Raw genomic sequence first — 23,852 nt, 5'->3', positions numbered from 1 at the left:
ACTTGGGATTCTTTGGAACATTGTTTTCATTATTCATAACTGGATTGTGGCCAAGTTTTTTCAAAGTGTGTGAACATTACAGTGACAGCCTTTCGGGGAAGATGGCAGAGAACAGAATTCTGGTGGTTTATTTTTTACATGTGTTTGTGAACAATGCAACATGACATGATAAGAATGAGTGGCACATATTGGGTATTCAACTAGACTATCATCTTGGTATTTCCCTGACTATTATCTTGGTATTTCCCTAGACTATTATCTTGGTATTTCCCTGACTATTATCTTGGTATTTCCCTAGACTATCATCTTGGTATTTCCCTGACTATTATCTTGGTATTTCCCCAGACTATTATCTTGGTATTTTCCCAATCTAAGCGGAAACAAACATACCATTTACCAGGTAGGTAAATGTTTACTAACGTTTTGCTGCACATTTTGTACAGAGAGGGATATATCTTGACAAGGCTTTCTGATTTATATGTTATGATATGTTTATTATTTGGGGCTGTGTATTGTAACTGATTATTTTCATAAAAGAAGGTATAGTGATAATGAAGTTCCTTGATAACTGTGGAGGAAAAAACATATAATGGTACTTTTTGAGTTTTAATAAATGTTTTATCAGTTTCCATTACATCTGTTGTGTTGATATTAGTCATGTTGGTGATCAAGCTGAAGTACTGCAGCAGTGTTGTATACATATGTGTGCAGTGAAGTGCCATGAAATAAGACGCATTTATTTTCAATCCAAAAACTTCCAATTGCCGATGTGGAAAATTCCAAAGTCTTTGTCAAAATCCATGGAGTTTTTGTTATTATCCACCATTGTGGTCAAACAGAAGTAGTTCTCACTTATAAGATTTGTTAATGCTCTGTGAAGTGGCCTTGAAAATCACATGATACGTCAATCCATTGACGTCATCTGATTTTTCTAGTCAGAATCTAGTGATCTAGTCTGGTCCTGACTCAATTATATACAGACCGCCGCCATATTGCTGGAATATTGCTGAGTGCGGTGTAAAACTAAAACTCACTCACTCTATGATAAGCTATATATCATGCCTATATCAAATTGAGTCAATAAAGATCATATCTAAACAGCAACTGAGAACATCAGATATATGTTAATGATGAGGATATTACAGCATTCACTGACATGGTGATACATGCTTAGAGGTTAGCAATATATTATTCCAGATAACATTTATAATCAAACTTACAAAAGAAACATGATCTGTTACAAGTTGAAAATTTAACACTACAAATGGGTGATCAGCATTTAGAATCTTGTGAATCAGTTGAACTACCTTCTCATAAATATTGCTGGAATATTGCTGTGGGTGGTGTAAACAACAAACAAATCACTACTGCATTCATAGTTTAAACCTCAGTTTACACTATCACTAACCCATGTTATAATATGAAATGTTTCAATACGAAACGCAATAGTGTTCAGAACAATAACGTGATAAAGCTGTCATATACATCTGGGATACGTGACACTCCTGCATCAATAACGAAAACCTGATTCCTCCTCAGATGCTCTACTGGCATCATGTGATATGATGGTATATAGCCAACCTGTAGGCGTGTTATTGTACTATACCCCTAATACAGAATATCACATAACAAACATTAGCTATACAGATATTTTGTAACGAGATATAATACGTTTAACCTGAGTTTTTTAATTTATTAAAAAATATGGCTGACTTACTTATTTATTTTTCAGTTAATACCAAGCAGCACAGTCAGCAAATGAGATAGGTTTACCAATTATTGTAGTGTTGTCAAACCAGGACACCCCATATACCCTGCTAGTCCATTATCGTAGCATCATTGTTTTAATAGTGGAATATACCAGACTCAGCAGGATTGGAAATAACACATATCGCAATTACAATTTGATCCCATATTTGTGAAATTTAGAGCAATCTAATTAAAAATAATCAAAGGATGAAAAAAACATATCTTAGGTTCCAATACCCAACTAAACCCAGACATTTATGGATCTTGAATACAACACAAGACAACACAAATAAGTGATAGATTGTATACACAGATCTAACACAACACAAAGAAGTGATTGTGAGTTGACTTCAACACAATGAATTGTTTGTATGCTGAGCACCACAATAAGTATGTACCATATAACGACAAATGAATCAGTTTTTACTTCTGAACATTCTCCAACAGACCATCCTTAACAAATATTGCCTGGGTTGATTTTAGATTAATATGGTACAACTAGTAATATTGAAAGCCACAAAAACACAATCAGGACTAAAGAGGTAATTTTTCAAACAACATCCTTGCTACTCGAACTAAAGAGTAACTGAAGCCTTAATACTGACTTTAATCATTGAATTTACATGTATTCTTTTGTATTGCTCATGGTTTCCATAATTTGTTCATCATTCTGTCTCACTGTACAAACCTTTCCTTGCAGTCTTATTCAACAATGTTTAGGTTTCCTGTAAAGGGCAGAGCACTCAGAACATCAGTGAGAAGATGGGTTTAGCTTGCTATCACTAATCAGTTAATGGGTTCAGAGGAGTAGATGTCGAAATGTTATGTCAACACATCTCACAATACACCGTTAGCACATTATACAGCTGAAGGGGGGTAACTCTTGTCACACCAAAAATGGCTTACTGGTAGTGAAACAATGAGGATGGTAATATACAAGATGGTCATTGCACTAGGTTTCTGTGAGAAAGATGTGTCAGACAGACAATGACAATGTACTGTGTGAAAATGGATTTACACTGATGTGTTGATAAATGAACAGAACATGTTATGTTAAAATGGCCAGACAAAATACAACAGTAATGAGCATTGTAAAAACAGTTGCTCTACTTGGTAGATTCCAGAGTCTTTTCAAGTAAAATATTACTTGACGATGATTCCTCTGATATATTAGCATGGTAAGAGACTGTACATAGACTGACATGTTACTATAATCAACACATCACAGACAGTAGCAGGTGCAGTGCTTCTCTCAATGTTCAATCCCAGTGAAGGTCCCAGGGTAGAATAGACCTTCAGCAACCCATGCTTGCCATAAAAGTTGACTATGCTTGACGAAAGAGGCGACTAACTGGATCGGGTGGTCAGGCTCGCTGACTTGGTTGACACGTCATTGGTTCTCAATTGCGCAGATCGATGCTCATGTTGTTGGTCACTGGATTGTCCAGACTCAATTATTTATAGACCGCCATCATATAGCTGGAATATTGCTGAGTGTGGCGTAAAACTAAACTCACTCACTCACTCTCAATGTTCAAAGCTCAGTTCAGCTTCCAATGGAGTTGTCTTTCATTTGAGTGAATGAGTCCAGTGTTACGTCTCTCTCAGCAACATTCCAGCAAATATCATAGCAAGGGACACCAGAAATGGGCTTCACGCATCGTGCTGATGTGGGGATTCAAGACTATTGTGAAACAACATTCACAGATCTGCAAACAAGAAAGGGCAAGTGCATGTGTAATGTCTGAAGGCACAGGCTTCCAAGGTATGTCTGAAGGCACAGGCTTCCAAGGTAGGTCTGAAGGCACAGGCTTCCAAGGTAGGTCTGAAGGCACAGGCTTCCAAGGTATGACACTTCAGGAGGAGTTGTACTTAGAGGGGTCATTTGAATGAAAGAGGCACTGGAGCAGGCAGCAAAGCCTCACATTCAACCTGTTCAACTTTGAGAGACTATCCGTGGGAATGGGCAAGAGTTGACCACTATTTCATTATGGGAAGACACTGTGATGTGGAACCAGAGAAAGAAGTAACACATGTTCACTAGTCGGGTGATGCTTACAGGTATGGTGATGACAAACATATAAATATAATCCGATCAAACTCGGATTTGAACCAATGATTGAAGATTTGGCTTGTGTAAGGGAACCAACTCTGTGATGCAATTTGCTCCACTTAAAGACAACACTGCTCCCCAAAACCCCACACATAAAAAGTCCAACAAAATAGTAGTCAAGGCTCACCCAGATTACTTGTCCTGGAGCTTGGAGAAGAAGCGAGAACCCATGCTGCCCAGTTTGTCATAGAGGGAGCTGCTGAGATCAGTTTGGGAGGACGACTTTGGCAACACAGCCTCCACTGCCAGTGTCAGAGACGGATTTCCTGAGTCTAGTCCCTGTCAAGTATGAGAGGGTTGTCAAATGGTGATAGTGTGAGGATAAGGTTTTCTGTTTAGCTCTTTCAACATAAGTCAACCAGAGGCCATACTGCCATGACCCCAAGTTCCCAGAGACTCTGAGGTCATAGATAAAGTCTTTGTTTATAAAGGTAAATATCAGCTCATAAATCATTATTACTACTACATATCATACACCATCTGGAAGGTTTAATCATACTGTTTATAAATAGGAAAGTTACTTTTTATCATATTCAAGTATTACGACTTCAATTTAAATAACTTAATTTTTAATGAAAATGCAGGCTTACACATTTATATGTCCAGATAAACACAAAGGAAGCAAAAACTGAGGCGATTTTCTTCAATTTGCAACACGTCATGATACATCCCTTTCCCTTTATCTTTCATATTTTCTTTTACACACAATCAGAAAAGTACTATGGTCGTGTATTTCCCGATATCAGTGGCATTCCACTCGGTAAGGTGATACAACAGCATGAAATACCTTCATTTTGGAAGCTTTGTATGAATAACATGAGACAATTCATTAGATCACAGGTATCATTTGAAAGCTCTGAACAACAACAGTATCACTGTACCCTTGCCAAGAGTACTTGCACAGTTGTAAGAAACAATTTCATTGAACAAGAAGTGGTTTCTAATGACACAAAATCAGATACGAGGCCTAAGTCAACCAATCAGATAACAGCAATGGATACTGTAAATGATACGTGAACAAACACCTGGAGATTCAGACAAAAGTTTTCTGTAAAATGATGCTATTCTGAAGTGCTACATAAAAAATCACAACCTATACATACATTAAGGAACTTTGAGGATATGTCGGTTATGCTTGGTTATGACCCAGGGCAAGAAAGTTTTACACATATATTTTAGCATTAAACATTGTGTCCAAGCGAATAGTTCAATGCAACGAAACCCTGGATGTCACTTGAATTACACTGCATGATCACACAATAAAGACGGAAATAGTAAGTCATAATGTTTGTTTGACAACTCTTATGAGTACTGTTGTTGATTTTACTTCAGTTTATTTGATTTGTTCAATTATTTCCTCGTAACATTGTTAATTTGATCATTAAGAACTCTAATATCGACCTGTTGCCAACGCATGTCTCTGAGAATCATTCTTTTCAATTACATTGCCGAAAATGGTTTATAACTCTAATCCTGCTGATAATATATGGCCATTTAAAATGTAATAAGTGTTTTCAGGCATTACGAAAGGTGATAGATTTGATAAATGAATCCTGTGTTAGTTTGGTTCCTAAAATTATACATCATTTTAATGCGACGACTCCCTGGGCAGTATTTTGGCCTTAAGTGTCAGGGAACTGGTGACATATTGGCCATTTCTTCAGCCAGAGGTGATGAATGGATTAAGGGAAGACAGATGATAATGCAACACTTCAATGATTGTCTGTGACATAACCTCTGACTGATAACCTGAGGATAAATTCAGGGCGCTGAGAACATCAGTTACCCTGTAGAAATCTGTGAGAGGATGTAAATCTACAGCCAGGGCCTGTTCTTCTTCAAAGCAAAATGAGGATTTTTTGCACACATACCTCACCATGGTGATTATCTGTGAGAGCATATATGTCTACAGTGAAAACCTCTGTTTCTGGGGCAACTAGACATTCTGCCATATCACTTACACTACTGTTTGCTCTGTTTGAGGGATGCTGACTTTACTCACCCTAGTAATGGTCTGTGAAGGGACATAACTCTGCATGGAAGATCTATTCTGCTGGGTGCTGAGTGGCAGAAGTGGGAACCTGCTGTTACAGGTGGACAAAGGCAGGACATTGTGCTGCTCATGTTGGCCAGTAGCAGGTGCCCTCCCTGTGGACAGAATACTCTGCTTGTCCAGGGCAGCCAGGGAACCAAATATCACCTGCAAGTAATCATCACATCTTAGAAAGGCAGTTACTGATATCAGACATGAGAATGACAAATTGTGAAACACTCTGAAAAATTAAGCCGGGAGTCAACGGGGCTGCTTAGGCAACTTTGCTGTTCCCAGGCAGTGCCCTGGGAGGGTCGGGATGGGGAGGGGTGGTCAATGTCTTTTAGACGATCATCATTTTCACCCCCCATATTCTCGCGAAATGTCGTTTACCACATGCATTACCACTAGAATAGGTTACTGATTGTGCCGTATACTAAGAACTAGGGTTCAGAAGCGATAAACACGGAAATCCGCAGATTCACAGAAAATTCTCATTTCAAAGAAGAAAGAACAACTGTTTACAGTCAGTTTTGGACACAATCCTTGATGAATTCCAAATACTTCATTACTGACAAACATAAACTTAAGGGTTCTAAACATAAGGGTATTCCCTTCCAAATCTGTACTAGTACCAGACAAATTATTCTTGGAAGAGAACATAAGTTTATTTCATAATTCACCCTGTTTGATCTCTTATTACCCAAAGGTATAACATGCACAGACATTTACTGGATTTGCAAATGTTTAAACAACACAAACCATGGTCCCACAATTCAAAGTTTCAGACTGACACCCACAGAAGACTTGGGGAAACCTCTTGAATCTTAAGCTGTAACTGCCTATGTACTCACTGCAGTTCTCTGACTCTGTCTGTGTAGGTTGACCTGCATGTAGGGAGTGAACACATCCAAGTCAAACGGGTCGACCACCTCCTCCAGGGACTCACAGATTGACTGAGCTTTCTTCTGGTATGTCTTGTTGGTCTGGAGAAACAGAAACATTTCAAACACATTGGATTGGAAATATCACCTGCAGGCAAATACAAAAATCATTCAACCATTATGACCAAAAGAAGCACATTGTTCATCAACTACATAAAATATTCTTATAATGTTCAAATCATTTTCTGCTGCCAAGTTCTTATTCCCTCATGTTCAGATGCATTTTGCATTCAGTGCGATACTCGGAATGGAAAAGGAAAATCTATTTTCAGCTGAAAACTTGACATTGTGCAATCGAATGGGTGGTTCAGGTTTTCTAAACAGATCTCGAAATGAAATCAACAGAAATCCATGAATCAGTGAAAGGTTGCCATTCCTGGATACTGTAAAAATCTTTTTCTGAATGGCCAATAAATTACAAGTCATTTCTACAAAAGCATACCATTAGTTTGGAGTCCATGACATGAAAGTAAAAAATTCTTCACATAAATCTGGAACTTTTCCTGAAATTTCCTTCACACTTAGGGCCTTTTTCAGACTGTGTACAGAGATTCACTACATTGCATTTAAAGACATTACAGTCTGGTAACATCCCCTATTCTTGAACACAGTATACAAAATACCCAAACCCTATATACCATGTGACAAGATATTTTCATGCACACAAGCATTGGGGAAAAGTTCATTTCCAACTTTCCCTGAGATCATTACCTTTGTATCATCCCTTCTTGGAACAATCTGAAGCAGGTATCTCACATCAAACAGGGACTGAAGAGCTTGCTGTTGGGTCAAGGGGAGGCCACTCTTTCTCACTCGCCGCTTACCTCCCTTCAAAAAGTCTTGATAAACATTGATGATGCTATCAGTTATCTTGTGTAACAAGTCTTGTACAACTGACCTAGAAATGAAAGAAATATGATTAACACACAAAATGAGAAACCAATTTATTTTAAAAGAAATTAAACAAAAGTACTCCTAGTTTCCCAATCATGAAAGGAAACACTTAACAAAAAGTAACTTCATTCATGGCATCAAGAAGGAGCTGGAGCAAAGGTCAATGGTGTGATACAGTGTGCATCAATCTCCCACATTATAGAGATGTAACAGCATGACACAACTTCCACTAAGTAATTTGCACATCATATGGCCCATTATCTCTCGTAAGTAAAAAACAGGATTATTTTGAAATTGCAGTAATCTGAGGTAGCAGAGTTAGACGACATAAAGTTATCCCTGAAGATAACCTACCTGGGCAGTGCTTGACCTCCAACTTTGTTGAGATCCTGGCACAGGTTAAACAGCAGTGAGTGAAGGTACCAAGACGGCTGGGAAAGAAGAACAAACACATACATAGCAGTGGGGGAACAACATAAGCATGATATACTTTTCTAACAAGTGCATTTTAATGACTGCAGCAAACAGGTAATAGTTCTAAACACTATAGCCACACTTTCACTGTAAAACGACTGTTGCTATTTGATAACAAAAACACTACTGTGGTCCTAGTGCAAAAACATGAATATATATCTCATGGCATGACCTGGCTATACACACTTAAGCAGCAACGAGGTATCATTGCTAAATCATCACACAGTCAAAGTTCATCAGTCAAGGCTGACCTCGTCAGTGACTGGTTAACTTCTCAGCTGCCTGGCTACCTCAAAAAGCATGAACCAAGTGACATCTTTAATTTCAAACATTGAAGAACTTTCTGCTTTCACAGAACACAACTGGTATGTCTTCATTTGATTCACTTGCCCATTAATGGGAAACACAAATGACAAATCCCAGATTTGTAGAGTTCTGAAAAAACTGAGTAAGACATCCTCAAGGTACATCCTCATGTCGTATGTCTGTATATTCGTGCCCACGAAGATCTGGGGTGGCATAGGTCTTCAGCAACCCATTCTTGCAAGAAAAGGTAACTATGCTTGCCACAAGGAGCAACTAAGACGATCAGATGGTCAGACTTGCTGACGTGGTTTCGCAGATCAATGCTCATGCTGTTGATCACTGGATTGTCTGAACCTGACCTGATTATTTACAGACCACTGCTATATAGCTAGAATATTGCTGGGTGCCACATAAAACTACACCTGTAGCTTTAAAAGAATCAAGGCCACAGTCAACAATATTTGTTCATGTTATCAGGAGAATAGCTCCAAATCAATGTCAGCTGATTGACATCGCAACATTTTGACAATTGTGATGCATCAGTAATTCCATCACTTGCTACACCTCACAAGGAACAGGTAACAACAGGGGATGTAAGATAGCTCACCTGCATGGGCACCATGATCTTTGAACTGTGCTTCTTCCCCTCCTCTGTCTCCTCCTGAATGTCCACCTCGTCCCATCTCTACAACACAGTACTACTCACTTCACCTCGTCCCATCTCTACAACACAGTACTACTCACTTCACTTCGTCCCATCTCTACAAAACAATACTACTCACTTCACCTTGTCCCATCTCTACAACATAATACTACTCACATCACCTCGTCCCATCTCTACAACACAGTACTACTCACTTCACCTCGTCCCATCTCTACAACTCAGTACTACTCACATCACCTCGTCCCATCTCTACAACACAGTACTACTCACTTCACTTCATCCCATCTCTACAACACAATACTACTCACTTCACTTCATCCCATCTCTACAACACAATACTACTCACTTCACTTCGTCCCATCTCTACAACACACCATCACTCACTTCACCTCGTCCCATCTCTACAACACAATGCTACTCAGGTCACCTTGTCCCATCTCTACAACACAATACTACTGACTTCACCATGTTCCCATAGGTTGGAATAAGGCATTGTCCATAATATTTTAAAAAGGTTTGGAATGAAAGGTTCCTGTTCTTCAACATATAGCACTCTACAACACAGTACTACTCACTTCACCTCGTCCCATCTCTACAACACAGTACTACTCACTTCACTTCGTCCCATCTCTACAACACAATACTACTCACTTCACCTCTTCCCATCTCTACAACACAATACTAATCACTTCACCTCGTCCCATCTCTACAACACAATACTAATCACTTCACCTCGTCCCATCTCTACAACACAATACTAATCACTTCACTTCATCCCATGTCTACAACACAGTACTACTCACTTCACCTCGTTCCATCTCTACAACACAATGCTACTCAGGTCACCTTGTCCCATCTCTACAACACAGTACTACTCACTTCACCTCGTCCCATCTCTACAACACAGTACTACTCACTTCACCTTGTCACATCTTTATACAACACAATACTACTCACTTCACTTCGTCCCATCTCTACAACACAATACTACTCACTTCTTCTCATCCCATCTCTACAACACAACACTACTCACTTAACCTCGTCCCATCTCTACAACACAATACTACTGACTTCACCATGTTCCCATAGGTTGGAATAAGGCATTGTCCATAATTTTTTAAAAAGGTTTGGAATGAAAGGTTCCTGTTCTTCAACATATAGCACTCTCTCAGTGTTCTACCCAGTAAAATTTACCGTGGAATGTTCGATAACAGAGCTGAGGTCATCTGCATGTAAGGCTTTAGAAAACTCAGACACGGACACCTTTGTGATGTGGTCAGCCCAGAATCTGGAATATGACAATAACATCTATAAAAATGCTTGAATACTGCTAAAGCACTGAGTGAGTGAGTGAGTGAGTGAGTGAGTGAGTGAGTGAGTGAGTGAGTGAGTGAGTGAGAGTGAGTGAGTCAGTGAGTGAGTGAGTGAGTGAGTCAGTGAGTGAGTGAGTGAGTGAGTCAGTGTCAGTCAGTCAGTCAGTCAGTGGAGGGAAGGATGGTTTTACGCTGCTTTCAGTAACATTCCAGCGATATGACAACAGGTGACACCAGAAATGAGCTTCACATGTTGTACCTATGTGAGGAATCAAACCAGAATGCTTCAACAATAAAGATGCCCAACCACCACCCCTAGCCCTGCCATCCCCCAAAACATATTATGATATAGGTATGTATTACAAATAACTTGGGAATTTATCATCAATCAATGTTAATAATATCAATGATGACAAATCATACATCTGTCATAATAAAACATCTTGTTTCTGTTTTCAATAAAATGGATGTGATATAAACTGGGTCTTTTTCAACCAGGATCTGATTTGTTTAGAACATATTGTTTCAGAATATTTCCATAAATAATAGTGCTTGATTGAATGAACACTGAAGACAAATACAGTAAACAATCTTTATAACAAACACGGATATAACTAACATGAATATAACAAACATTCTCAGGTTACAGATGTGAAAGGTATATAACCCACTGCACTTGTAATGAACCAACATCAGTGAGTTTGTTACATCCATAGTTTACAGTATGCATCATAAGATGCATATGTCACATGCATCACAAGCCAATGGACCAGTACTGCTCAGATACATGTGCTTCAGGGACCCATATATGGACCCATATTGCTAGGTGCTGCTCCATTTCCGGTGTCCTCTGATATTGATACTGTCGGAATATTGCCAAAAGTGGCATAAATCCAAACTCGCTCACTTGGACATCTTTTCCAGGATAAATGACACTGATGGTCATGCAGTGCCACATTTTTCCCCTGTATGGATGCTGATATTTGCTTTTGTGGACCAGAAGCCCAGGGTCCTCACAAACTGATGCACTGGTCGTATTACCACAAACTAAGACAAGACACTTGCTTTGCTCCAGACAGTTCTACTTACTTGTAGGCCAGGAGTTTACACTCCTCTAGTTTTGTTCTGACGCTCGTCCACTCGGGATGTTCAGTTTGTTTGGAAGACTTGCTGGACTTCTTTGCAGACCTGTATTTGGGAACATGTGAAACAACACATGTGGCCATATATAACAACTACACTCCCTTCCAGATTTCTAAACATCAGTTCTACAAGACAACCTGACAACTGTAAATAAATCTATTAATATCTGAAAATGAAAGAATAACAAGGAAAATGAAATTAATTCATTACATCTGTCTTAACCGTACAGTTTATAAATGCAACATAAAACATGACCATAGAGTGCTTTCAAGTACTGAGCACAAATCATAGTTTTGTTGTCTTCTCACAGACCTAAAAATTGTGAAATACACTGTCCTGCACTTTAAACAAACTTGAGTGGGTGAGTATCTGGTTTGCTGCTGTTAGTAATCAAACTCTGGCTTTTAGAAATTTATGCTCAGTGATGTGCTGACATTACCTGACTGTGTCTGACTTCTGCCAAACCACAGGCCCCAGAATGCACTGCTGCAGGTGAGGAGCCAACTCGGCCAGCGCTGAACACAACCTTCCTACCAGGAGAATTCTGAAATACAATGATATAAGTAGGCCTCACAATATATAAGATATAATGATATAAGTTTATAATCCTAACTATGAAAACATATTTCCTCAGAGAGAGAGAGAGAGAGAGAGAGAGAGAGAGAGAGAGACACATCAGGTCCTGTGCAACTGAGATGCTTTGTTCTATATACTAATAATTATCATAAGATATACCATATCTTATACGCAAGTCAACCAGTGAAGGTCCGGGTTAGAATATTGGTCTTCAGTAGCCCATGCTTGCTGCAAGAGGCAACTAACAGGATTGGGTGGTCAGGCTTGCTGACTTGATTGGCACATGTCATTGGTTCCCAATTGTAGAGATCAATGCTCATGTTGTTGGTCCAGACTCGATTATTTACACATAACTGGAATATTGCTGAATGCGGCATAAAACTAAACTTACTCACTCACATATAAGTCACACATCAATTCTCTTCTCAACACAAACTGGACACAAATGGACACAATATGCTAGGAACAAGGAACTGTACTCAAGGTTTTTCTGCTGGATGTTCCTGTGACAATTTCCACTTACTTGTTCTCTGTGATGAAGTTGGTTGTGGGGTCAGGTATTTCAAATGCTTTCTGCCACAGTGTCAGCTGCTCAGTCAGATAATTCAACACACTGTGAACAAACACAAACAGTTACAGACACACTGTGAGAATATCACTGCAGACAAACAATACTTCAATTGCAAAACTGACATTAGTCCTAGAAGTAGCCCTGCTATCTGAGGGAGAAAGAATAAGACAATCAGAAACTAAGAAACTAACAAGAAGCCTGTCATGGATTCATATATATCATGTACAAATATTTACACTCAGTACAAACATTTGGTCAAGAATTATTAAATCATTAAATTATTAAATCATTAAATCTTGCAATTATCCTCAGATAAACATAAGCTGCTGCTGGTCCAAGATGATGTCACAGTGGTCTCCCTTGGCTAACACCATCCACCATCCACCAACCACCAATCACCCATTGAAGAACTGAGGATAAACCTAACACACAGCCTAAGTAGTGTTTGCCTCATTATCAGTAACATGTTACAGTCATATAACAATGGTTGCTCACTCACTCCTGGACACTTGCAGTGCTGGCAGACTGGACAAAGGTCAATATCAACATGCTGTCTCCATATCTATCGAAGGGTCCAGGAGTGTCTGATGCTTTCTTGACTCCTGGCCCTGCCCCCTCTTCCTCCTCCCCCTCTAGGTATGGTCTGTTGTCCTCCAGGAGATTCTTCAGCTTGTCATCAAGGTGCCGACATAAACTAAAACAATTAATATCAATGTCAGCAACTCACTAACTTTGATTAACAAAAACAACCTTTAGCAACCTCTAAAACAATGGTTTCCATTTTACTTAGACACAAACACAAGGAAGTCCTTACAAAAAGCTTATTGAAATGTATAATTCATCTTTAAACCTGATTAACTAGTAAGATGTTCGTTCTATCTACTGATGTCTTATGAATACAAACCAAAAGTACTAGAATGTTTACTTAAATGAGAAAGTGTAGTCCCAAATCCAACATGTTCGTCGCATTTTAACCAGTATTATGACTAAAATGGATTAAATTGTCACAAAATCACACTCTAGTTACCAGAAAAGAAAATTATTTTCAAAACCTGGAGCTTCTGCAAATGATAAGGCCCAGCGTTACACCTATAATATTTCATTTTGTCACAGATCCTTCATCATGGGCCCAAGGACATTTCTGCTTCATGGATTCACTGGGACAAATCTTCCACCATTATACACCCCACATAAAACTGTACAGGCAGAAGTCTACCTACCTTTGTACTGCTGGTGTGAAGGCTCGGGCCTTGTGAACAAGACCTCCGCCATCAGCCAGGCTCTTATTGGAGGGGGTCCACACCGAGCTGGCGGCTATGTCCCCACTTGACTCAGTCCAAAGGTAGCTGGCCAGGTCTGTTTCGTACTGCAGTGAGCTGGACAACAGAAGAGAACATAATAAAACACATAATTACTACAATCAAGACTAAAAATATATTTACAGCTCAGCCCTTTTCTTGTGATCATGATGTGGTAAGCAGATGATCAGTATCTTCATAATGGCAACACCCTTTTTCTGACAAGTACCATGCCACAGACTTAAACATCACATATACTCTAGGGGGTGCAAATGCATGAATAACTCATTGACATCGTTATAAATGAAACCCCGTCATTAAAACTGCTTATTTTGATCTTTAATTACCTTAAATCGACCTTTATGACAACAGTACACAATTCTCAGCCGCAAATGAAATTTCAACTAATGTCTATGAGACGTAATAGTAGGTACAGAAATGAGGGTCTATGCACAATCCATCTACATTTCAGGGGGTAAATTATTTCATTTACAGGTTTGTACAAACCTGACATCCGACAGCTGTTGTGAAAAAGTGAAAGCTACATATTCTCACAATCTACTATCATTTAGTTTTGTCTCCTGCTTTGCCTAGTTTTCGAGTTACAACCCTTGTTTTCATGAGACGATTCTGTCAAAATCACTGGGTGTCGCTAGGTTATACTTACGATAATATTGTCACTTCGACCAAAACCTCGCTTCCGAAGAAAGCGTTATATTCATGCAATTTTTTTCAGCAAAGTGTAGTAAACAGTCTCGTGTTTTTAAAATCGATGAAACATGAACTCCATTTTTTATCCTGGAAGCGTGGTAAGGGGTGAACCATCTGATTTAGTATATACCACAGGCTTCCACAACGCTCGCTACGCACACACAAACAACCAATTTAAGCACAAACTACGGGGTCTGGTGGAAATCTGTGCATAGTGACACCATCACCCGACCCCAAAGAGCAACTGACAGCAACACAACAATTCGGCATGTCTTCGGTGCCGTCGGGAAATCAGCAAAACGACGAGCTTCCTACACATTTTCTAGACAATTAACTGAAAATCGTTCCTTCTATGATATCACTGCAGGGCTCTAGTTACAGAGTTACGTAACCTGTCCGTGGTTTTGTTTGCGGGCGAAAGAGAAGCAGACAGCTTTTTAGTAACCTTTAAGCGCTTGGTATTAATTAACCACAAGTTGTTTTTTTAAAGAAATGGTGTTCCGTTTATGACTAACCAGAAGTCTTTCATATGCAGTGGTAAAAAGAGTACCAAAAAACTGAGTTTATTCGTTCTTTAAATTTTAAAGACATTCAGTTATATAGTTATACTAGTGGCATGTAGTCATGATGAAAACAGTCTTGCATCTTTGCAGACCGTGATGTCATCACTTACAATGATGTCACTATTACATGAAAACAGTAGTATCTCTAGAGCTTTTAGTTGTAGTTTTCCCACTCCTGAGAGAGTAGATACTGCTTACTAAATGCTATCTACAATTGTCAACATATATCTCGAATCAAAAGCCATAAGGCTGTATTCAATTTTTAATAATACAGACTTGATGAGAGCAATTGATGACAACACATATTAAGTTAACATGTACTAATGTATATGAATACAAATTATCCAAATTTTCAGAAATAACAAACACATGCCAAATTGTTCTGACTGTCATGTAAATGTAACAAATCTCACAACGCCAACTAATGGGATCGAGTGGTCAGACTTGCTGACATGGTGGACACATGTCACTGTATACCAGTTGAGGAGATCAATGTTCATGCTGTCGATCCCTGGACTATCTGGGTCACACACAGACCATTGCCACTGAGCTAGAATATTGGAATATTGCTGAGTGCGGCTTTAAACATCAACCAGACCAACCAGGTTTTTGGAGGGACAGAGACTGACATCTCACATGCAAGCTCTATAGTTTAACTGACAGCAAGTGAGTGAGTTAGTGAGGTATAATGGCATTTAAACATGGTCTTACCTATCAGTGGTGTCTGGGGCGAGCTCCACCATCACCTTGGACACGTTCCGCTTGGTGAGCTCTGTAGCTGTGTCAAGCTGATACTGTATCAGTTGCTGTAGATCAACACAGAGCAAAAACCATTACTCCCTCATGTAAGCCAATCCCAAAAGACCAAACCTAGACTTGCAGCAGTTCCTTTTCCAAAAATGTCATACAAAAACAAATCAAACTAACAATTTTGTCCTCCAGGCTGATGTGTTCTAAAAGTCAAAAACCAACAGAAATCTTTGACAACTATTCACTTTATCTACTTTTGTTGTTTTGTGTTTACTTAAATATTAAACTGGGGCATAGTCTGTATTTCAATAAAATAAATGGGGGAGGCAGCTGGTATTTGACAAACAATATCACATTAACAGAAATAACTTGACAATAAATATTTAATCTTAAAGGAAAGAGTACTCCCCTGCCTGGCTCTGGGTTGTTACTCAAAAACTGACCTTGACCCTGTCCAAAAACAGTGGTTGTAGGAAGTCCCCCCAGACATGCAGTGTTTTGTTGACGACTCTTCGGCAGATCAAATCCCAGTGACTCTCGTCCCCATCCTGCACAACACAACATATTGGGAGATACTCACATAAAGTAAATGTCAGTCAAAGTTGAGGATGACAGAGAACAAGTGAGGGGCACAATGTTGTTATACTTGGTGATGAATGGAATACTACCTGAGAGAGGAGCTCCCACAGTGAGTCTCGGATGTCCGCCAGGCGCTTCACTGTGTTGACAAATCCCAGCAGTTTTCCCACTCCAGACTTGATGTCATTGACACAACTGGGAACACACAGACATTCAGACATCAGGACAACTACCACCACTTATCTTAACATTCACCACAAACCAAACACAACTTCAACTACCATATATAAGCAGCAAAATATGTTATGAATGCTTGCAGTAATAACGACATACAATGACAATGTGAAAACTCACGTGTTGATCCACTGTTGGCAGTTGTCCTGGATGTGTTGGGAGGATATTGTGGACCCTGCACTTCGTAGCACAGGACGGAAATCTGTTACAGCAATAAAAGTAACAATACGATATCAGTGCATGATAGCCTGTGTTCTTATCACTGCACTCAGTAATACTCTAGGTATATGATTGTAGCCTGGAAGAAACTGATTTGGGGTCAGAAAACACAGAGACACCTTTATCATGAGCAACAACCCAGACCCTCATAACCTAACCCTGATCCTAACCCTAATCCTAACCCTTGTCCTAATCCTAATCCTAGCCTAATGCTAACCTTAAATCTAACCTTAGTCATAGTCCTAATCCTAACCATAGTCCAAACTCTAATTCAAACCCTATTCCTCACCCTAATCATAAGCATAGTTCTAATCCCAATCTTGGCATAAAGCTCACCCAAATCATAGTCCTAATTCAAATACCAACCATAGTCTTTAATCCTAATCCTAACCCAAATCCTAATCCAAACACTGACCATAGTCCCAACCCTAACCACAGTCCCAACCCTAACCACAGTCCCAACCCTAACCACAGTCCCAACCCTAAACACAGTCCCAATCGTAACCACAGTCCCAACCTCTACCCCTCTCTAACCACAGTCCCAACACTAACCATTGTCCCAACTCTACCCAACCCTAACCATAGTCCCAACTCTAATCACAGTCCCAATCCTAACCCTAGTCCCAACTCTAACTATAGTCCCAACCCTAACCATAGTCCCAGCTCTAACCATAGTCCCAGCTCTAACCATAGTCCCAGCTCTAACCATAGTCCCAACTCTACCCAATCCTAACCATAGTCCCAACTCTAACCATAGTCCCAGCCCTAACCATAGTCCCAATCCTAACCATAGTCGCAACCCTAACCATAGTCCCAATCCTAACCCTAGTCCCAACTCTAACCACAGTCAAACCCTAACCCTAATCCTGACATCATTCTAATCCTACTCCTGACCATTAGTCTCACTGACAATGAAACCCCAATCCTGTACATCACCTCTGCAAAACCAGGGGGAAATGATACATCCCATCCAACAAATCTAACGGGCTAGTTTGGCAAGTAATTACACATCCATGAAAATATGTTTAATGCATAATTATCTGTCATTATAAACAGAAAATATTTGTTTTGCTCATTGTTAGTCACCACATACACCAATAATCCTGCTATATAACGTTGGTCAGTAAATATCTAAGGACCAAACAATCCACTGAATTACATCAAGAGCATCAATATATGCAACTGAGAAAAAAATGACATGACTCATGCTTTAATGAGCATAGTCACCTCTTACAACAAGAAGACGCAGCTTGGCACCTGTATGTTTAACATGGATCCCTACAGGAGTAACAAGGTACATTCATTAGTTCTCACACATCCCCTGATGATGTCAGCAACATGACAATACCACTATGACAGCTCCCATTTGTTATAAGCTAAATCACCATCAACATGTTTACAAGTATTCAACACGCAAGAGGCAAAATATCAGACATAAATATGTTTTTTTCAAAAAGCGTCAAAACAAAACAGATATTCCCAGCTAACAATGCCTCAAACAGTAGCAAAATATTTATCATATATCATTTCTTAATGAGTGAGTGAGTATGGTTTTACATCGCACTTAGCAATGTTCCATCAATATCATGACAGGGAACACCAGGAATGGGCCTCACACACTGAGAATCCAACCCAGGTGTTCTCATCTCTTAGCACTTATCTGAGTAAAAACTAGCACATTATATATATTTAAAACCAGAAACTGATCTGGAAAGGATAGTACCTTTAACAGATTTGGGCAGACATTTGGCTGATATGGATCCCTGCAGACTCAGCAAACCACCTGCTGTAAACAAAAACATAACCTAAGTTAGCATCTTATGCCACATGCATCATGTCCAATAAAACTTAAACCTAATGAGGAAAATACATTCCATGACTCCAAAACAAAAAAATCTTTCTTCTTAATTGTCTTTCCTGATAAGTATGACCACCTATTTTGCTCCAGTATCATCCAAGGACGACTGCAGAAAATACATTATTACGCAAATTTCCTACCTTCCTGGGACTTGTTGAGCACTTGTTCCAGGATCTCAGACAGCAGGTTACACTGGCCTGCAACAAAGAACATTTCACTTACCATCCTCAAGACCCTGGGGAGACCAGCACTGCTGGGCCTCCTTTCAAAAAGCACAGAGGGGATCACAAGTCACTAAGGAAAGCTTAGTACCATGTTAAAGAATGTCAGTTAAGGTTGACCTTAGTGAAGGTTGCCTCGTGAAAGGAACGCCAGTTCTTCTTTTTCTGATGGTCATGACTTATTCTCATGAACAAGGATGTTAATGGTGACTTTCTGCTTGTTTTACTGAGTAGTGAGGGTCTTGGAGACACACTCTAACTTCAGGCAACACCTATTTCCATCCAGTTCTTCTTACTTACATCATGTCCTGTCAAACTGTTTTACTGACATCATGTCACAGGGTTTTACTGATGACATACTAAGAATGTTTTACTTAACCGATTTCAAACCATGCTGCCTTACTGACTGCAAAGCTGTTTTACTGATTTTAAATCAAGCCAATTTACTCATTTCAAACAAAGGGGTTTTACTCATTTCATTTCAAACCAATTTACTAACTTCAAATCATGCAGTTTAATTGGCATGCAGAACATATTGAGTCAGGCGACACCTCAGAGACAGCACAGTTAGACGTATGGTTATACTTCCATCAAATTCTTCCAGATTCAGATTTACAGAGAGCAGTATGTTGTGAACTGAGACACTAACAGTACCACTACGACAGTAACAAAAAAACTTAACAGTAATCACCTCCCTTTTCCTTCTCCCCTGCAATGGCTGTGTTGTAGAAGACGGCATGGATCTGGTGCACAGTGTTGATGAGGAGTCGCACCACCGTCGACACCTGGTCCTTGATGTTCCCATGCTGGCTGCCATGGAGGGCTTGCTGCAGGGCTTTCTGGGAGACAACAATGGTGCCATTGTGGCATTAATGTATAATATACTGAACAGCAAAAGAAATGCAATGTTGGCTTCTTGTCAAGTTGTTAAACAGATGGCATTAACATGAACGCTTACTCTTATGAGGTATCATGTTTTTTCAAAACTTGCATTTCCTTAGTTGTTCAGCATATATACCTAACTGGGACTTATATCACATATCTACCATCCAATCAAACTGTTGCAGTATCTGAAAGCAGGTAACAATGTAAAGATGGTTTGAGTACCCTACACTTTCACTGCAATATGATATAATTTTTCCACAACTAGAACTACTTTTGTTTTGTGTTTACTTCAAAATTAAACTGGGGCATAGTCTGTATTTCAATAAAATAAATGGAGGCAGCTGATCTTAGACAAACAATATCACATTAACAGAAATAACTTGACAATAAATATTTAATCTTTAAGGAAAGAATTCTCCCCTGCATGATTCTGAGTTGTTGCTTAAAGACTGATCTTGAAGGTGAACTCAACATGAACCTGTTTGTTTCAAACAGATTATCTTAATTATAAGTCTACATGAACATTGGATGTGATATGCAGTTTATGTAACCATGGAACTCCTTACCGTTCTAGCAAGAAGGAACTCATTGAAGACTTGTCTGGGTGTGCTGTCTTCCAACAGAAGGATAGAACATAGAAACTCTGCAATTTGCTGAAAAGAACATAATTACACAAATATATCTACTGATGTCATCAGTACATCTGAGTAACCAAATACATGTCAAATAACAATGTAAATCAACAACGCTAGATTGACTGCTTGGTCATTTGGACATTGCAACCAATCTTTGATTATCTCAAATAACTGGAACACCACTAGTTGGAGCACAAACAGTATCTTTTGAGAAAGAATGAACACAACAATTATAACTTGCCCAAACCCAATACGATATATATCCCAATCAGCAAAAGTACAGATCCCACAGTGTCAACAGAAAGCCATGATCAGGATTATCAGTTTCCTTGGCCAGGGAGAGATGTTACCCCAAGCCTGTAGAGAACCCTACATTGGGAACGTGTTGTCCATCAACAAGAAGGATGTTAAGGAAATATGGCATGCAAACTAGACCTTTTTAATGACCAGCTTCATAATGATACCATTGGACTATTCAAAGTTACTCCAACAGGGGGAGAGGTCATCTTATGACCAGTGTAGACAATATGGCAGCAGCGTGGTATTTAAGATTGAGCCCAGAGTTTCTTTGTTGTGATAACTGAAAATCTACATGTAGAAGATATGTTACCTATTCTGTCACTTCATTTAAAGTCAAATAATTGTTATTAGTGTGAGTATTGGTACAGTAGATTTGTAGTAAAGTTTTAAGTCAGCATGTTAGAGCTCACTGGCCTTAGTTCTCAGTACACAGCAAAGAAAGACTAAATTCTACCGCTAAAACCTTCTTTCACATATTCGTTTATTTTCAGAAGGGAAATATACCATTGTCGAAACGTGTTTGCATGTGAAGGTGATAGTTTTAAAAATTGTTAGAGTGTATCTGAGGAGTGTTAAGAGATGACATAGCACCAATCTGATCTGATCTGTCATTGAAATAATGCAGAGCACTGTTTGACTGTTTCTACTTGTTGTGCTAAAACGTCTTTCACATACACCTTTAATTATTATGAAGGAAATATGCCATCAAGTGAAAGGTGTTTCTAAGTAACAGTAACAGGTTTATATTTTTAGGAAACTTGTTAGGGTGTATTTGATGTGTGTGAAAAATATGACATGTCACTGACCTGATCTGATCTGATCTGCCGTTGATGCTTGTGATGCTTGAGTGTTATAGTTCTGAAAATTCTTTCTTTCTTGTTGATCTTAGTATTTGACGAAACTGGAAAGGTGTTTACAAAGCTTTGTGATAGTTTAAAACTTTCTGTTTTTGAGGGGTGTGTGACAGTGTCAGTTAACATTTTGTTAATGTCCATTCCATTGCCCAATAATGTTAAAAAATGTCTCAAAGTAGATTCTTTAAAAAACATGTTTTTTGCATTCTTCAAAATGTTTGGGGAGGGATGGTCTTGGTGAATCATTTATTCTTTCATTCATTCACATATAATTCTTGCTATAATTCATTCATTCATTCATTCATTCATTCATTCATTCATTCATTCATTGTATAATCACGACTGATACAAAAAAACTGGCTGAAGTACTGCTAAGCAGAAATGCGCTAGGAACAAAGTCACATTGGAGCACGACTCACACACTAATTAGTACAAATGGTAAAGAAAGCCTGCAAGTGACCTATCCCTGTTGTAGATATCACTAGTCTATAACAAACAACACATTAAGAATATTAAACCACCTGCAAGTGTTATGAGTAATTCCAATATCTTGTTATATGTTACTCGCCATTTATTGTCTGAAACAATGTCTACCAGCATCTTATTACATATTCTTCTTAACAGCTTCGAGTGCTCCTTATCATATATTGTCTGTAACAATTTTAACTGCTCCTTATCATGTATTGTCTGTAACAATTTTAAATATTGCTCCTTATCATATATTGTTTGTAACAATTCTAACTGCTCCTTATACTGTCCGGAACAATTCTAATGGCATCTCATCATATATTGTTGCAACAATTTCAACTACCCCTTATCATGTACTGTCTTTGACAGGTTTTATCACATTATTACAGTCCTTGCAAATTTTTAACAGGCTTCTTTGCATATATTTTCCTTACCACTTTCTATCTTTGTCCTTTTCAAATACGGTCCTTAACAATTTCACACTTCTTCATCATATATTGTCCTTTGGTTTAATTATCGCAGCTAGTCACACAGTTGGACAACAAATAAACAACAATGCTACCCACCACAACAAGGAAGACCTAGAATAAAGAAGCCTGAAAGTTACTGTGTTAATTAGGTTCTAAAGTTAAGCCAACATCGACACAAAATGACGCCATGTAACAGTCCTCGAATTACCAACAACAACTGTGCCAAACACCCAGTAGGTGTACATGTGTGTGGAGACACTACAGAGATGGTAGCAAAAATATCTCTAATGTCTTAGAAATGCAACACAGTTGATTGGTCAATTTACCCAAACCCTATAACAGCTAATGGCAGCATGTGCTCAGGGTTTATAATTAGGATGAGTATTTTAGTTTTTTTGGTTTTGGTAGGACTGAAGCCTGATTCTTCAGTCTGGGGAAACTTCCTTCACAAGAACTGTGACCTTGATGGTACCACTCAATTATATTTAGAAATGCTTTGATATGACTTGAATGCAATAAGAAAAGAATCTGTTGGAATAAAGTGTTACATCATTTTGTGGCCAAAGACAATTATGTAATATGCTTTAAACATGTTTATTTACAAAAAAGTGGAAGCGGATTGGTTAACAAGCAGTTTGTAACGTAATATACTCAGATAAGGTGAAAATAGTCTGTATAGTTCCAATGATGAATACAGTCTCTGAAATACGTTTTATGGAACTGATAAAAAATAAACACAGATTTTAAAAAGTTAGGAAGAAATAATTTAATGCCTTTTGGAATCAGTCAGGCATCAGTTATGCTTGGAGAACCATTGCAGAGCAAGTTAGAACTTGAAGCAGAGCTAATAAGCTTGTACAGTATGATCCAAGATTGATTTGATTCTGTAAGTCCCACAATGCCTTAGCTCATTAAGGCTGAGAGACACGTATGTGCGGCAAATTAATTAGCTTCTCACAGCAAGAGCCACGTATGGGTGGTAATAAAATGCACCTCTTATTCAGCGAGGGCTGCACATGATCGTCAGC

At 38.8% G+C, this 23,852-nt stretch overlaps 1 protein-coding gene across 1 annotated transcript in view; it reads right to left on the bottom strand.

Moving 5' to 3' along the window:
* Positions 1 to 23,852, bottom strand: part of LOC137278449 (conserved oligomeric Golgi complex subunit 1-like) — a 65,057-nt gene that overhangs the window by 25,315 nt on the left and 15,890 nt on the right. Inside the window, exons 8-27 of the mRNA XM_067810778.1 lie at positions 20,664 to 20,750; positions 19,904 to 20,051; positions 19,132 to 19,188; positions 18,857 to 18,919; positions 17,035 to 17,116; positions 16,770 to 16,875; positions 16,545 to 16,649; positions 16,063 to 16,157; positions 14,000 to 14,155; positions 13,279 to 13,473; positions 12,732 to 12,821; positions 12,072 to 12,176; positions 11,579 to 11,677; positions 10,371 to 10,464; positions 9,120 to 9,197; positions 8,087 to 8,163; positions 7,550 to 7,736; positions 6,749 to 6,880; positions 5,865 to 6,062; positions 3,990 to 4,141 (exon numbers count right to left, since the gene is read on the bottom strand). Coding sequence (XP_067666879.1) covers positions 3,995 to 4,141; positions 5,865 to 6,062; positions 6,749 to 6,880; positions 7,550 to 7,736; positions 8,087 to 8,163; positions 9,120 to 9,197; positions 10,371 to 10,464; positions 11,579 to 11,677; positions 12,072 to 12,176; positions 12,732 to 12,821; positions 13,279 to 13,473; positions 14,000 to 14,155; positions 16,063 to 16,157; positions 16,545 to 16,649; positions 16,770 to 16,875; positions 17,035 to 17,116; positions 18,857 to 18,919; positions 19,132 to 19,188; positions 19,904 to 20,051; positions 20,664 to 20,750 — 2,301 coding nt within the window. The 3' untranslated portion in view covers positions 3,990 to 3,994. The remainder of the gene's footprint in view (positions 1 to 3,989; positions 4,142 to 5,864; positions 6,063 to 6,748; positions 6,881 to 7,549; positions 7,737 to 8,086; positions 8,164 to 9,119; positions 9,198 to 10,370; positions 10,465 to 11,578; positions 11,678 to 12,071; positions 12,177 to 12,731; positions 12,822 to 13,278; positions 13,474 to 13,999; positions 14,156 to 16,062; positions 16,158 to 16,544; positions 16,650 to 16,769; positions 16,876 to 17,034; positions 17,117 to 18,856; positions 18,920 to 19,131; positions 19,189 to 19,903; positions 20,052 to 20,663; positions 20,751 to 23,852) is intronic.

Source organism: Haliotis asinina, chromosome 3 (assembly GCF_037392515.1).
Source record: "Haliotis asinina isolate JCU_RB_2024 chromosome 3, JCU_Hal_asi_v2, whole genome shotgun sequence".
Taxonomy (NCBI): domain Eukaryota; kingdom Metazoa; phylum Mollusca; class Gastropoda; order Lepetellida; family Haliotidae; genus Haliotis; species Haliotis asinina.
The sequence above is the reverse complement of the archived record's forward strand: the minus strand, read 5'-3'. Positions and strand labels throughout refer to the sequence as shown.